At 49.8% G+C, this 15,626-nt stretch overlaps 1 protein-coding gene across 1 annotated transcript in view; it reads left to right on the top strand.

Annotated features, from left to right (window-relative positions):
• Nucleotides 1-15,626, top strand: part of ACACA (acetyl-CoA carboxylase alpha) — a 193,408-nt gene that overhangs the window by 106,939 nt on the left and 70,843 nt on the right. Inside the window, 22 exon segments of the mRNA XM_068210707.1 lie at nucleotides 899-1,031; nucleotides 1,587-1,725; nucleotides 2,463-2,572; nucleotides 2,978-3,059; nucleotides 3,411-3,509; nucleotides 4,227-4,333; nucleotides 4,997-5,107; nucleotides 5,234-5,443; nucleotides 5,962-6,132; nucleotides 6,786-6,947; nucleotides 7,189-7,352; nucleotides 8,142-8,292; nucleotides 8,763-8,866; nucleotides 9,380-9,461; nucleotides 10,706-10,851; nucleotides 11,485-11,635; nucleotides 12,872-13,006; nucleotides 13,374-13,424; nucleotides 13,426-13,521; nucleotides 13,711-13,899; nucleotides 14,429-14,529; nucleotides 14,639-14,727. Coding sequence (XP_068066808.1) covers nucleotides 899-1,031; nucleotides 1,587-1,725; nucleotides 2,463-2,572; nucleotides 2,978-3,059; nucleotides 3,411-3,509; nucleotides 4,227-4,333; nucleotides 4,997-5,107; nucleotides 5,234-5,443; nucleotides 5,962-6,132; nucleotides 6,786-6,947; nucleotides 7,189-7,352; nucleotides 8,142-8,292; nucleotides 8,763-8,866; nucleotides 9,380-9,461; nucleotides 10,706-10,851; nucleotides 11,485-11,635; nucleotides 12,872-13,006; nucleotides 13,374-13,424; nucleotides 13,426-13,521; nucleotides 13,711-13,899; nucleotides 14,429-14,529; nucleotides 14,639-14,727 — 2,783 coding nt within the window.

Raw genomic sequence — 15,626 nt, 5'->3', positions numbered from 1 at the left:
GTAACTACAGCAAAAACAAGTGAACTGTGGGCTGAGCAGAGAGGGGAAGCTTCAGTGCCTGTGAAATAAAAACTGTCTCATTAATTCCCTAATTTCCAGTCGTGCTGCTCCATGGCAGGCACTGGGTGTGAGGAGCAGCTCTGTGCTTTCCCCTGGAATTTCCTCTCACAGACTCAGCTTTGTAAACTCTGGCAAATCAAAGCCAAAGGGTGATATATCCCAGTGTTGTTGCTGTGGAAGCTGAAGCAGAAGGAGGGGAAGTGGCTGTGCCATTCCCACACAGAAGAGCTGGGGCAGGGCACGGGGTTGGTCTTGGCAGGCACAAAATTGGCTTTCTGTGTTTGTAGTAGGAGTAACATGATTAATTTGTCCTCTGGCTCTCAGAGCTTTTGAGGAAGATATTAACAACTGGATAGTGGAGAACTCTTGGAAAATGATTTCCATAGCCAGTGTGGGGCTCTCATTTGCACCTGGAGATAAATTTGCTGTGCTTCCCAAGATGATTTCCTTACAGAACCTGATCTTTGCAGCTTGTTTTGCCAAAGCCAGAAATCACTGTTGTTTCCAGCTTCTCTAGATGGATTGAAAGCAGTTTGGTGGAGCATTGTTGTTCTGTGTTGGGCAGCCACACACAGCAGACATCATTTTACCTATTTATGTTTTGGCATAGCTGGAATTTTTCCAGATCACCTGAAACTTTTGGAAATAACTGAAAAGTAGTTTAAAAGGAGACATCCCTGTAAAACTGAGCACCAGGCCACGAGGGTCTGGAGGCAAGGAGAGATTCTTGTCTGTCTGGGGAGTGTGGTCAAAGAGAACTCTCCCATTATTCACACACTTTGTTTTGCTGGTGTCCAGCTGCCCTGACAGGTTGTCTCTGTCTCCCCCATCTCGTCAGGCCCAGCATGTCTGGTTTGCACCTTGTCAAGCAAGGCCGGGACAGGAAGAAGGTGGATGTGCAGCGAGATTTCACCGTGGCCTCTCCAGCAGAGTTTGTTACCCGTTTTGGAGGCAATAAAGTTATTGAAAAGGTACCTCCCTGACCTGTTTTAGCATATTACAGCTCCTCTCTGCAGCTCTGACTTGTCTCTCTCTAAGGCTGTACGTTGCAGGTATCAAATTACTAATATTTCTGAGCTTGGAAGTCCTGCTTCTGTCTGGAATCATTGTGTTTCCTTTTTCTGTGTGATAAACAAACATCTGATTATTTTAGCTTAAAGTAATAAGAAAAAAGATGTGAGTGAGCCAGAGCACTTCTGCTGATACAGAAGGATTTATGGACAGAAAAAGCAAAAGTAAACTGGAAAAACACTAAGAAATGTATTTAAAAATGCTTGATGATTTGATTTGAGTCCTCCTGCTCTTTAATCCAACCAAGGCATAACACATTAAAATTTTATGGTGAAACAAGAGCTGCTCTCTGAACTGACAGATGGGCCATGAGCTGGATGATGGCTAAAAAAACTGCACAGCCCCAAACTGGGCAAAGAATCTGCAGGGGTTGGGGGGGGGAAATATTCTTTCATGATTGTTAATGGTTTTGTGCTATATAGACTCTATTTCATCCCAGCTTCTAATGCACCCAGGTCCTGATAGCAAACAATGGCATTGCAGCAGTGAAGTGCATGAGGTCCATCCGGCGCTGGTCCTACGAGATGTTCAGGAACGAGAGGGCCATCAGGTTCGTGGTCATGGTCACCCCTGAGGACCTGAAAGCCAATGCAGGTGAGCTGGGGAAGGGTCACAGCCTTCTCCTTGCACAGCCCTGGGGATGCAGGGAGGGGAATGACCTCCTGGTCATTCGCTGTGTCCAGCTCTGGCCCCTCAGTTTGGGAAGGACGTTGAGATGCCTGAGTGCATCCACAGGAGGCAACGAGGCTGGAGAGGGGCTGGGAACACAAGTCCTGTGATGAACGTTTGGAGGAGCTGGGGTTGTTCAGCCTGGAGAAGAGGAGGCTCAGAGGTGCCCTCATTGCTCTCCACAACTCCCTGAAGGGAGGCTGTAGACAGGTGGGGTCGGTCTCTTCCACCGGGCAGCACTGACAGAACAAGAGGACACAGCCTCCAGCTACGTCAGGGAAGGTACAGGTTGGATATCAGGAAAAAATTCTTCACTGAAAGAATAATAAAGTACTGGAATTGTCTTCCCAGGGGGTGGTGGAATCACCATCCCTGGATGTGTTTAAAAAAAGGCTGGACATGGCACTTGGTGCTACAGTCGAGTTGAGGTGTTAGGGCATGGGTTGGACTGGATGATGTTGGAGGTCTCTTCCAACCTCATCATTCTGTGATTCTGTGGTGTGTCAGTACTGGGGTGTTCTGGAGCAGGTCAGCGCTTCCTGGAGTCAGCCCTGTGAGGAGCAGCTGAGGGAGCTGGGAGGGCTCAGCCTGGGGCAAAGGAGAACTTTAGAGCGAGTCCTACTGTTAGATTTGCAGCCCAAATGGAACCCCTGTGTTTGCAGAGTACATTAAAATGGCAGATCACTACGTGCCCGTCCCAGGAGGACCCAACAACAACAACTATGCAAACGTGGAGCTCATCCTGGACATTGCCAAGAGGATCCCGGTGCAGGTGAGAAGTGTCACAGGCACCGAGCAATCTTGTGTCCTTCAGGAAGGAGCTGTGCCTGGGGAGCAAGGCAGGACAAAGAAACTGGAATTCCAAACCAAATGAGCACCCAGAGGCAGCCCATGTGCCAGGGCAGTGGCTGTCCCAGGGTGAATACCTGCAGGAGAGGGAGGTTCCCTGCAGCCTTGCGCTTCCCTACACCCAGCTCCTCCTCAGCCTGCTTGCACTTGTCTTCAAGGTGCAAGCCATCCTCTAAATTCAGCACGCCCTGTAGCTCAGAGGCTCCTGGGTGTTCTCAGGCTGTTTTCCATGAGGAAAAGAAAGGCTTGGAGTGTTTGCATGTGTCTGTTTCGGCTTGCTCGCTTGCTCTATTCAAACAAAGAGCAAATTGTTTCTTTTCTCCTGCAGGCTGTGTGGGCTGGCTGGGGCCATGCATCTGAGAACCCCAAACTGCCAGAACTTCTCCACAAAAACGGGATTGCTTTCATGGGTGAGGAGATGGACTGCTGGTCTGATACCTAGTCCTTGTTGGAAGGTGGGGAGGTTTGGGGAGATAGAAAACCCAAGAGAGAGCCACGGGGAATGGTCTGCAGTGCCAGGTGGATGATCTGTTCTTTACAGCAGGTCTTGTGTGGAAAAAAGGGAAAGTTTTCCAACATAGCCTTTAATGTTGAGATAAAAAAATCAGGAAAGATTCCTGATTAACCAGATTGTCCCTGTTCTCATTTTAAAGAGGGTTCAGTTTTAGGGTAAGATTGGAGTTTCTCCCTAAATTCTGGACCTTGCCCTAATGTCTGATACCCCTTGTGTCTCTCTCATGCATTGTCTTTGCTCTCTGCAGGTCCTCCCAGCCAAGCCATGTGGGCCTTGGGAGATAAAATTGCTTCTTCCATCGTGGCCCAGACTGCTGGCATTCCAACACTTCCTTGGAGTGGCAGTGGTAAGAAGGAAATTGTCTTGTGTTTACCAAGATCATCCTGATCTTTTTTTCCTTCAGCATGCCTACTTTTTAAGAAGCTGCGTGCTCACAAGTGTGTTCCAGGAGGTGCTCCATCTGTTCAGGGTTTCCCATTCGTGCTGTTGGCCCACCACACCAGTGAGGTGCCTTGGAAGCAATGACACCAGGGATGGAATGAGCCTGGAGATGGTGGGAGAAGCTGGCAGCGTGCAGAGGAGGACAGGGAGGAGGGACTGGGAGGAGGAGTGAGGAAACATGGAAGAGGTTGTTTCCTGGAGTGCAGCTGGTGCTCACAGGCTCACCTGGTACACCCAGGGCTTGGAGACACCTGGTCTGGTGGAAGGTGTCCCTGCCCATGGCAGGGGGTTGGAACACGATGATCTTTGAAGTCCCTTCCAACCCAAACCACCCCGTGATTCTGTGTAGTTTTGGAACCCATGCTCTGCTGCCATGGAAGTTCCTCTGCAGTTCCAAGGCACTGTAAATAACAGCCTGCTTCTCACAGATAAATGGAGGAGGATATAATGGATTGGATAAAAATACTTGCTCCCCAGAAATCAGGAATGTCTGTTTACATTCTGCACACTCCCTTTTCTGAGGGCTGCCAGCCTGGTTCCTCAGGCAGCTGTGAGTGTCACTTGTGTCCTACAGTGGCCTCTGGCAGCACGAGGAGCTCAGAGGGTGGTGTTTGTGTTCCAGGCCTTCGAGTGGACTGGCAGGAGAACGACCTCCAGAAGCGCATCCTGAGCGTTCCTCAGGAGCTCTACGAGAAGGGCTACGTGAGGGACGCCGACGACGGACTGCGGGTGGGTCTGGGGGCTCCGAGGGCTCGCAGCGAGCTGGGCTGGAGCTTCCTCCTCATGGCAGCACAAACTGCAGCCCCAGAGCTGCCTCTTGGAGACTGGGGAGTGATCATTCACAAAGCTTTGGCCCCGGCCTGCGCAGCTGGGTGAGGATCAGCAGGGAGGGGCAAAGTATGGGACCAAGGTTGTGTTGCATTAAGAGCTGTCATCTAGTTTTTGTTTTTAGTAAAAACACACAACCACACACTTCACTTCGTCTTTGGAGTTTCTCCTTGAGGAGGAGTTTTAGAATGAGAAATATTCCTGGCACAATGCAGGACTTGGAGTTTTCCTTTGTGAGGAGTGGGTGTGCCGTGTGCCGTGCTTTTTAAATGAGTTTCTGTATTATACAAAAACTTTTCTGTGAATTTGTAGATTTAATGGCATTGAAACACTGACAAAAGTTTTTGTGGTCACTTGGAGAGGTCAGAGTTCTCTGTAATCACAAAATCCCTGCTGATTTTTCCAGCTACAGGCACTCTCACCAACGAGATATTTGGTTTCTATGCCATTGCTTGCTAAATACTCCAATATGGCAGCTTGGATGTGAATCAAAAGAGAAATAATGATCTTTTCACTGGATTCTGCTGCCTTTTTGTACTTACCCTGTTGTTCCCATCTTGCCAGGCTGCTGAGGAGGTTGGCTACCCTGTCATGATCAAGGCTTCCGAAGGAGGAGGAGGAAAAGGAATCAGGAAGGTGAACAATGCAGATGACTTCCCCAATCTGTTCAGACAGGTGAGTGCTCCCTCTGCTCTGTGCTGCCTTGCTCTGAGCGTTCAGGGCTGGCTGGCTGCGAGGCCTCAGCCCTGAAGGCGCCTCTCACTCGAGATGCTCTGCCTGTTCGCTCTGTCCCTGCTGTAGGTTCAGACTGAAGTCCCAGGCTCTCCCATCTTTGTGATGAGGCTGGCCAAGCAGTCCAGGCACCTGGAGGTGCAGATCCTGGCAGACCAGTACGGCAATGCCATCTCCCTCTTCGGCCGTGACTGCTCCGTGCAGCGCCGGCACCAGAAGATCATCGAGGAGGCTCCAGCCTCCATTGCAACCTCGACAGTGTTTGAGCACATGGAGCAGGTGAGAGGGGCTCTGCAGCTTCCCCTGCCCCGGCCAGCCTCCAGAAACAGGCAGGGCTTTGTATTTTTGTTTCACGTCCCCCGGAGTTTAGCGTTGTTGGGTGTTTTAAAGGAGCAGTAGAGGGCTGTGTGTCTCCACCTGGTTGGTGTGGGCAGCCACTTGCATTTCTAAATCTCACCAACAGCTCCTTTCGAAGATAAATGCCCCCCAAAAAAGGGGAGGGAAGTGTGTTTTAAATGTGTGTTACCATATTAAAAGCAAGTCTCAGGAGTTGCAGGAATTGCCTAATGTTGAGCGTTGCAAATATTTGCGTCAAACTCTGCCTTCTGCGAATTGTAGATGAAATAAATTGGAAATCAAAAGTCCTGTGCCACAGGCTTTTCTCTGGGCAGGTCTTGGGCCTGTTACAAGTTTTGGGGTGTTTCAGGATGCCAGCAAAAGTCTGACGTGGCTGTGGTGGATGAGCAGAGAGAGCACGGGTAGCTGGCAATGCAGTGTTCTTGTTTTCCATGTCCCAGTGCGCGGTGAAGCTGGCCAAAATGGTGGGGTACGTGAGTGCAGGCACTGTGGAGTACCTGTACAGCCAGGACGGCAGCTTCTACTTCCTGGAGCTGAACCCACGCCTGCAGGTGGAGCATCCCTGCACTGAGATGGTGGCAGATGTCAACCTGCCAGCAGCACAGCTCCAGGTGAGCACAGAAAATGGAATTCCTCACCTTTCGGCAAGTTCAGCCGTTGTTTGAAGCTCCTCAAAGCCACCAGGGGATCCCTCAGAGATCCTGAAGAGCGGTTGTTGATATGCTGTGGCTTGTCAGTCCCTTGTGTGTCCCCCCAAACTCCTGGCCCCCAACTTTCCAGCAGTGGGTGGATGCCACAGTCCCCTCACATCTCAGTAAGGCTCTGTATGATTTTCTACTTCTTTTTTGAAGTGTATCTGTAAAAAAAACCCAGCTAATGAACAGGGAAAATGGGATTTTGCTCCATAAGGATGCAGCCAGCAGCTGGTTCTGCAGGTTACCCTCCCCAGAGTTTATAATTGCAAAATTCCACAGTTTCCTATGACTAATTAGGGCCCTTCTGTCTCATTGGGACCTCAGTATATTTTTAAAAGGCCTAATGCGTGCCCATCCTCAGCTGACCTGGCACTGTCAGCTTTCCCTGGAGCCTTTTAATCAGTCAGTGGAAAATACTGGCTGGAGGGCTTAAGGTGGATATTACACTGAGCTGACTTGTCCTGGGAAGTGTGAATGTTTGGCTCTGTGAGGAGAGAAACTTAGCAGTGGGGTTTATTATTATTATTATTATTATTATTAATTATTATTATTGTTTTTTCTCTCCTTAGATTGCCATGGGGATCCCCCTGCACAGGATCAAGGATATCAGGGTGATGTATGGAGTTTCTCCCTGGGGGGACACAACCATTGATTTTGAGAACTCAGCCCACGTCCCCAGCCCCCGTGGCCACGTCATCGCTGCCCGGATCACCAGTGAGAATCCTGATGAGGTGAGGCGTCCGTTTCTGTGCTTGGTGCTCACTCTGGGCTTTACAGGGCCAGTCCCTGCTGCTGCTGCAAATTTTGGCAGCAAATTTAAAAGACTCTTCCCTTACCTCACTTAGACCCTGGTTAGACACAGCCTGAACTTGTTATACCACATGGAAGCACAAAGAGGTGTTCCCAGAACCCTAATTCTGGATTATTCACCTTTTCTTTAGGGCGTAGAGCAATGTCTGTCTGTCTTTGCAGGGGTTTAAGCCCAGTTCTGGCACAGTTCAGGAGCTGAATTTCCGCAGCAATAAGAATGTCTGGGGCTATTTCAGTGTGGCTGCTGCAGGGGGGCTCCATGAATTTGCTGATTCCCAGTTTGGTCACTGCTTCTCCTGGGGAGAGAACCGTGAAGAAGCCATCTCGTAAGTCAGGAATGTGGGAGGGCCTTGGGAATTGCTTGGCTTTGTCCTCTTTGATCCAAAGTGCTACGGGAAAACAAGGCTCCTTATTTCTAGGAGTTTCAAGAGAAATTTCCCTGTGTTTGTCTTGTTTTCCATTTCGTGGTCAGGCTTCTCATCCTGTCTTGCTTTGCAATTCCGCTGTGTTGCACCTACATTTCTACACTTTTTGCTAAATTTTCTTTATTTTTCTTCCTTTCTCTTTCATCCCTGCCTTGCATGCCTGCTGCTGGGCTGTGACCCTGTGACTTTCACAGGGTGAAAGTCCCTCTTTAAAGCATCCAGGTGAAGGCTCCTAACAGGAAAAACATTGCTAACCTGACTGACCAATGCTTCAGGATGGTTTGTGAACCATGGAGTGTCCTCTGTGGTGTGGGATTTTAAAGCACCTGGTCCTAAGGCAGACCTGTCTGACCTGTCATCCACGTTTTTCATCCAGGGCCTTTCCCAGTTCCACTCTGAGTGGGGTGGACACCACATCTGTCTGTCTGTCTGTCTGTTGAATGCCCCTGACACCTGGTATGGCCCTGGGTGACGATAGCAGGGGGAGCTCCTGATCCCACTGAGCTGCTCTTCACACCAGCAGCAGGGAAATCAATACTCTCCCATTCCCAAACATTCCTTCAGGATCCTGCTCCATCCAGTGCCTGTGCTCTTCTGCTCTGACCTTCAGGTGCTTTTCTGGATTAGAGCTGTCAGCTTGCATGCTGCCATTAGGATGGGATAGATAACAGGGCATCTTTCCCCTTTCAGAAACATGGTGGTGGCTCTGAAGGAGCTGTCCATCCGAGGGGACTTCAGGACCACTGTGGAGTACTTGATCAAGCTGCTGGAGACAGAGAGCTTCCAGCAGAACCGCATCGACACGGGCTGGCTGGACCGGCTCATCGCCGAGAAAGTGCAGGTGCAGCTGCTTCCCCTTGCAGGACACACATGGGAATGGGCAGGGGTGGTGCCTGCTGCTGCAAAAGGGTGTAGGAGTGGTCAGTGTTCACTTAATGAATAAACATTTTCAGTGGCATTGCTTCTTTTATATATATATCAAAATCCTAGGTCGTCCCTGTTGGGGGAAGTTGGTCTTAAAGTTGTCCAGAAAAGCATTGAGACCAGTGTTATGCTTGGAATCTGGGAGAGATGACAGTGGAAATGTTGTTGGAACCTCGAGATTTGATCCAGGCAGAAGAAAATGTAGTTTTAAGGAGTTACAGCAATAATGGCTTCTGTGTAGAGTTCACATGGCTGCCACACTGAGTTGATTTTAAAGTGTCTTGGCCACGAACCAAAAACAGAGCTGAGACTGCTGATTCTTCTAGCTGGGTGTTCAGATTGGGCTGAAGCTGGAGGAAGTGTGACTGTGTCTGTCCCCTTTTTTAGGCTGAGAGGCCTGACACCATGCTGGGGGTGGTTTGTGGGGCTCTGCACGTGGCTGACGTGAGCTTCCGAAACAGCGTCTCCAACTTCCTGCACTCCCTGGAAAGGTAAAAGGGCAAGCTGCTCTCTAGTAATTACTCCTGGTGTACAAGCTCTGTTCAGTTCAGTCCAGGAATGCTCAGGGGCTGTTATCTGCTGACTGTTCCCTGGCCCCAGGGAGCTCTTTATCTGCTGAGAAAACTGGCAGGTATCTGCATCTCCTCTGAATATCCCCTGCTGTCCGCAGGGATTGCTTTGGTTTCTCGCAGGAGCTCCAGGAAATGGCTCAGAAACACAGAGTTCTTGCTCTGTGTGCTGCTAGGGCAGCATTAGGGAGTCTCAAATCACCCAGGAGTGAATGAAAAGGAGAGCAAAGCTGGCCTGTGTGGCCGGAGGGACTTTGTTCGACTTGGTCAAATGGATTAGTGTCTCTCCTAAGAAGAGACTCTTATAAAAACCTACTCCCACCTCTCTGCTAGTGTTTCCTAAAGCCTTGCATGCATCTCTGAAGCTCATTGGACCCCTGGTAGTCATTTAGTGGCTTGTGGAAGATCAGTTTTGTTTTGTCCTTCTCTTTCCAGGGGCCAAGTCCTCCCAGCTCACACTCTGCTCAACACGGTGGACGTGGAGCTCATCTACGAGGGACGGAAGTACGTGCTGAAGGTACAGAGTGGGACCCACCCTCCTGCCCCTGGGCTGGACGTGGCCACGAGTGCTGCTCTGGCCTCATCTTTGCACAGATGCGTACAGGGAATTCTGTCTGAGCAGGGTTGATTTTCTCTGCTTTAGTGGGTGAAGAAATCAGCACGGCCTCGTTTGCGGTAGCACGGCTTGCATCGATCCATTGCAATGTCCCTGTAAACATTTCAGCCTCTTGCTCTGAGCAGGGTGAAATTTGCTTTGTTACAGGCAAAGACTACTACAGGTTGAGCAAAACTTCCAGCTGATTTTTCTGAATATGTAGGTCTACTCTGCTGGGGTTTTGACACACCAAGGTGGCAGAATTTGCAGCAATTTTTCCCTTTGGTGTTGCTTTTTTGCTGCATGCAAGAACCCCATGTTGCAAAACCAAACATAATGAAAGTTAGGAAATATTAGACTTAAGGTTGCCTGTGCAATCTTCATTAGCTTCCTTGGGCAAATCTGTGGTGGTGAAGTTTTTAATGACAAGACCATAGGCTGTTTTTTGCAGTGGTGAGAGTTCTGCACCTCCCTGGGTTTATCTTTGATGAGGAATAGAGGCACTGAGCAGCAGCTGGAGTGTTCTTTAAAGGATTTACCCAGCTTCAAATAGCAGCTCTGGGGCAGAGGCTGGGATAGGATCCCTTTCTCCAGTTTGTTGCTTTCCCTGTGGGACAGTCTCTCATTTTTCCCCCCAAATTATCTCCTCGATTATGCAGTGGAAGTACAACTGTGCCTTGTAAGTAGGTGAGGGTGGGAGAATGGTCTGTGATTGCACAATCAAACCTCAGCCATCAGTGCAGAAGTGTGAGAGGATTAAATCAACATTCATGGACAGCACTAGTTCTGGCATCTCTTGACTGCTGTGTCACAGAATCCCAGACTGGTTTGGGTTGGTTCTTGTAAAAAGTCTCTCTCTGTTTTTCTTGTGGGATCCCTTCAGGCACTGGAAGGCCACATTTAAACCTCCCCAGAATTTCTCTTCTCCAGGCTGAACAATCCCAATTCCCTCAGCCTTTCCTCACAGGAGAGGTGCTCCATCCCTCTGGTCAGCTTTGCTTGCCTGCCTTTGTGACCCAAATTTTTTTTACACGACATCGAACACCTCTGTTCCTCTTCATTAACTCCCACTATTGCAGCACTTGGAAAACTCTGTGTTATGGCAGCCAAGGCACTCAATGCTGTGTTCAATTCCCTGGATAATTCCCATTCTTGTGGATTGGCAGGTGACCAGGCAGTCTCCCAATTCCTACGTGGTGATCATGAACAGCTCCTGTGTGGAAGTCGACGTGCATCGCCTGAGTGACGGGGGGCTGCTCCTCTCCTACGATGGCAGCAGCTACACCACCTACATGAAAGAAGAAGTGGACAGGTAGCAACCTGTACAGCTCCAGGTTTAGCATTTACACAGCCAAAACGAGGTGTATTTGTAACTTCATGCTTCCCAAAAGATCAGCTGGGAGTGGAATTCTCTCCTAGGAAGAGTTTTCTAGGTGTGCTGTGGGTGAGTTTTGAGACAGAACAGATCTTGGCTACTGTTAAAAGGATCTGGCTGTGCACCATGTGGAGTCCATATTCCTCTGCTTGGTCCTTAAAAGTGATTTTTGGGATTATAAAAACCAAAAAACCAGAACAAGAAAATCTTTAAAATTCTTGTAATTCTGTGGCTGCTTTAGAAATAAAGACAAGTTGTACTGTTTCAGTGCATCCCCTCAAAATTCCCTGCAAGGATCATAGCAGTAAGGGCAGTAAAGGGCATCCCCAGGTCTGGAATGTGAACTCCGCCCCCTCTGCTGTGTTATCTTCTGGGAAAAGTAATGGATCTGCTTAGGAGGACAAAGAATTTGGCTAACTTCCTAGGTTTGAATCCCCACCTCTCAGTTGGTTGAGGCGTTTTCCTGTAGTTTTGTTTCGAAGTAGAATAGGGAAAGGGAGACTGGATTTTCCCTTTCCCATGCCTTCCCCAAGGAATTCTGTTGCCCTGATCTGTCCTGTTCTTCCCCAGGTATCGCATCACCATTGGGAACAAGACCTGTGTGTTTGAGAAGGAGAATGATCCCTCCATCCTCCGCTCGCCATCCGCTGGGAAGCTGATCCAGTATGTGGTGGAGGATGGGGGACACGTGTTTGCAGGCCAGTGCTTTGCAGAAATTGAGGTAAAAGTCTCAGAGAACTGGTTTGGCTGCCCAGGAAAAAGCTAAAAAGCTTAGGGGGAGGGATGTTGGATGCTTTGGGACTGGGAGTTGAGCGGGAGGGATCATTCACAGTATTTCACTGACAGATTTGAACCTGAACTACAGCGGGAATCATCAGCGGGAGCGATGGGGTGGGGAAGAAATGTAACAGCAGAAATTTGAGTGTTAATGACTGTACACCAAGTGATAAGTAACATTTCTCAAAAATCCTGTGATTATCACCTTCCTGAGATTCCAAGGGAAGGTGGGATCCATTCCCAGCTGTGGTGAAGAAGGCCTTCTCCTTGTACTACTGACACAGACTCAGAGTTATATGCCAGGATGAATTAACAAACTTCATCCTGGGTAGCTGATCATTTATCAGGTCGATCCCAGAAGTTAAGTAAGTGTCACTCCTCCCTTCTCCCTAGGAAGTTACTTAACTCTTACCGAGGAGGAGGAGGAGGAGGACGAGCAGTTTCTGCATCACGATGAGGAAAGCACGATGAGGGGTTGTGTAGGAGTGTGTGGCTCAAAACAGATTTGAGGGAGGGGAAGGTGTGTGATGACAGAGGGGCAATTAAACCAGTTGGGGACAATGTGTAGGAGAAAAACATCAAGAGAGAGATCCAGCTATTTTATGTAAGTGCTTTTGCACTGCAACAGGGCATGCTAAGAAGGCACCACCCACACAATCCCTGTGGCTCCCAGTGGTGTAGAGCAGAGCAAGGGTAAAACCAAACTGGCTCCCCCATACCCAGCCCTTCTGCTCCAAAGGCAGCAGCTCTTGATGTAAGGAAGCATTTCTGTCTGGGAAGAGCTGTCTGAGAGCTCTAGAAAGTGATCCTGGTTCCTTCTGCTTCAAGTGAAGATGTGGCTGTAGCCTTTGAGAGGAGCCTTTGGAATGCAGCAGAAAATTGTCTGCTTTCTTCATTGTGCTCAGTGAGGGGCCTTCCTGAGTCTCCTGTTGGTTCAGGCAGTGTGAGCAGTGACACTCCTGAAGTTCCTGCTGCACTATTTTGTGGCCAATTATTTTGTTCTCCCATTCACTTCAGTGTCTGGGTTTTGTTCCCAGCATCTGTAAGTTTTGGGAACACCTGAATGCCAGAGGTGCTCATGCAGGTCTGTCTGTGGTGGGACACTGCCTGCTGGCTCCCCAAACTAGAACCATTTTGGGGCACATGGAGCTGAGTGTGTAACCTGTTTTCTTTGCTACAGGTGATGAAAATGGTGATGACAATAACAGCAGGAGAATCAGGCTGCATCCACTATGTCAAACGCCCAGGGGCAGTCCTGGATCCAGGCTGTGTGATTGCCAAGCTGCAGCTGGATGATCCCAGCAGGGTTCAGCAGGTGAGGAGTTGCAGAAGGCACAGATTTCGTGGAGTTTTAATGAGGGAGTGATGTTGAGAGTGTACAAGATGGTCCAGTGAACCAATTTCCCATTTGTGCATCATACTGGAATTGTCACTTCACCGTTTATTTGTCTCAGATGAGGACTGGGACTGAGATTTCTCTCTCTCTCTCTCTCTGATTCATCCCAAACTTATCTGCCATTCCTGCCCTCTGCTTACCTCAGTACTCTTGTGGGGATGTCTCTCTCAACCAAGTGCTTTTCCCACTGTGGGAATCCTTGCAAGGGGCTCCAGCTGAGGGTGACTGGCTGCTCCCCAAGGCTGGTGCCCCACAGGAGGCTCAGTGAGGCTGTTCCTTGTTGCAGGCTGAGCTGCACACGGGTACCCTGCCCCAGATCCAGAGCACAGCGCTGCGGGGGCGAGAAGCTCCACCGCATCTTCCACTACGTGCTGGACAACCTGGTCAACGTGATGAATGGGTACTGCCTGCCAGAGCCCTTCTTCAGCAGCAAGGTACTGGGGGGCTCTTCTTCCAGAGCCAAAACACAACGTTCTTGCAGCTCAGGGAAGGGTTGGGCAGTTTTTCTGCCACAGGGCAGCACCCATGAGATGGGATGTTGGACATCGCCCCTCTCTTCTTCCTCTTCCTGTTGTTTATTCCCTTCTCCATTCTTGCCTTCACACTGCCTTGTCTCTCTCCAGGTGAAGGGCTGGGTTGAGCGATTAATGAAGACCCTGAGGGATCCATCTTTGCCCCTGCTGGAGCTTCAGGACATCATGACCAGTGTCTCTGGGCGGATACCACCCAATGTAGAGAAGTCCATCAAGAAGGAGATGGCCCAGTATGCCAGCAACATCACCTCTGTCCTCTGCCAGTTTCCCAGCCAACAGGTGACCATCCACCCTTCATGGAGGGATAAAAATTGGTTTGTGTTGGGGCAGAGAGAGAGAAAAAGTTCCTTTGAATGACGTGGAGGTTAACTGAAGCTGAAAGATGTGTTTGAACATGGTGTGCTGATGGTAGAAGATACTTCCCTGTGTCACTTCAAGGCTTGTCTCTTTACCTGTGCTGAAGGGTTCCCTGCTCAGTATGGCTTTAACCAGGAACACTGGTGGGAGCACTTCAGTCTTATCAGTGGCCCTGTGGGCATTTATTTGCTTTTGGCATGGTACATGTGCTGCAGTGCAATTTGTAGTGCTCAGAATAGAATGATTGCAGCCAAGGGAGGCCTGGCAGGGTGAGGAGATGCTGGAAGCTGATTTCTCCATGGTATGATACAAAAATCAATGCACTGTATCACTGGCAAGTCTGGAACTCCCTTTGCTAGAGTCTGCTGGGGCTCTGGTGTGTCTCTGCAGGTTGTCCAGCCCATCGAGGGCTTTTCCCTGTGCTTTTTTTCCACGTGCTTTTCCCTTTCAGATTGCCAACATCCTGGACAGCCACGCGGCCACCCTGAACCGCAAGTCGGAGCGCGAGGTTTTCTTCATGAACACCCAGAGCATCGTGCAGCTCGTGCAGAGGTGAGCCTGCCCAGGGCTGTCCTGCAGAGCAGGAGCCACCCCCAGCAGGCACGGCAGGGGCTGTGTGTGCGCTCAGCCTCGCTCAGTGCTGGCTTCGGTGCCTCTGCAGGTACCGCAGTGGCATTCGGGGCCACATGAAGGCCGTGGTGATGGATCTGCTCCGGCAGTACCTCAAGGTGGAGACTCAGTTCCAGCACGGTGAGTTCCTGGGCACATCCAGGATTTGATTTCTTGAAGAGTCGTGTTTGGTCCTGGAAAGTCCATGTGGGCCCTCTGGAGAAGGTTTGCTCTCACTTTGTGCTGAGGGTGAGGTGCACCGGCTTGTTTTTAAGGGTCTGCAGTCAGATCCTGGGTTTTGTAGAGGAGATTCTGTCCCCAAAGCTCAGCTGAAGCTGAGAGGTGAAACCAATGCCTTGCACTGCTGTATCCAGGCACAAGATGGCAATGAAGCCCTGGCCAATTCCGAGGCTCCGGCTCTTACAGGTAGTTCAGATTCCACTCTTCTTTTGTCCTGCTCCATTACCTGCCCCGGCCTAATGGTACTGCAGATTCATTTCCACTTCAATTTGCTGGCAGCAGAGGATGGTGCAAGGCTTTTTGCTGTTATTTCATTTTGCTTGTCATTTGAATGAAAGTCTGAGCTCCCTGTTCCTCTCTCAGTATTGCTCACAAAGGAGGCATTTGGTGTTGGAGCTGTTTATTAAGAGTGGGATGTTAGAATTAAAGTTTGCAGTAGGTGATGGTGGGAATGATTCCTTCCCAAATTGATTGTGTGGACCATAGAGAATCACAGAATGGTCTGGGTTGGAAGGGGCTTTAAAGCACATCTCATTCCACCCCTGCCATGGGCAGGGACAACTTCCACAATCCCAGGGTGCTCCAAGCCCTGTCCAGCCCGGCTTTGGACACTTCCAGGGATCCAGGGGCAGCCACAGCTGCTCTGGGCACCCTGTGCCAGGGCCTCAGCACCCTCACAGGCAGGAATTTTTTCCTAACCCTGCTCCCTGTCAGTGTGAAGATATCCCCCTTGTCCTGTCACTCCATCCCTTGTAAATAGTCTCTCTCCATCTTCCTTGTCGGCTTCAAGCCAAGGAGAT

Source organism: Anomalospiza imberbis, chromosome 20 (assembly GCF_031753505.1).
Source record: "Anomalospiza imberbis isolate Cuckoo-Finch-1a 21T00152 chromosome 20, ASM3175350v1, whole genome shotgun sequence".
Lineage (NCBI taxonomy): Eukaryota > Metazoa > Chordata > Aves > Passeriformes > Viduidae > Anomalospiza > Anomalospiza imberbis.
Note: the sequence above shows the minus strand (reverse complement) of the source record. Positions and strands in the feature narration are given on the sequence as shown.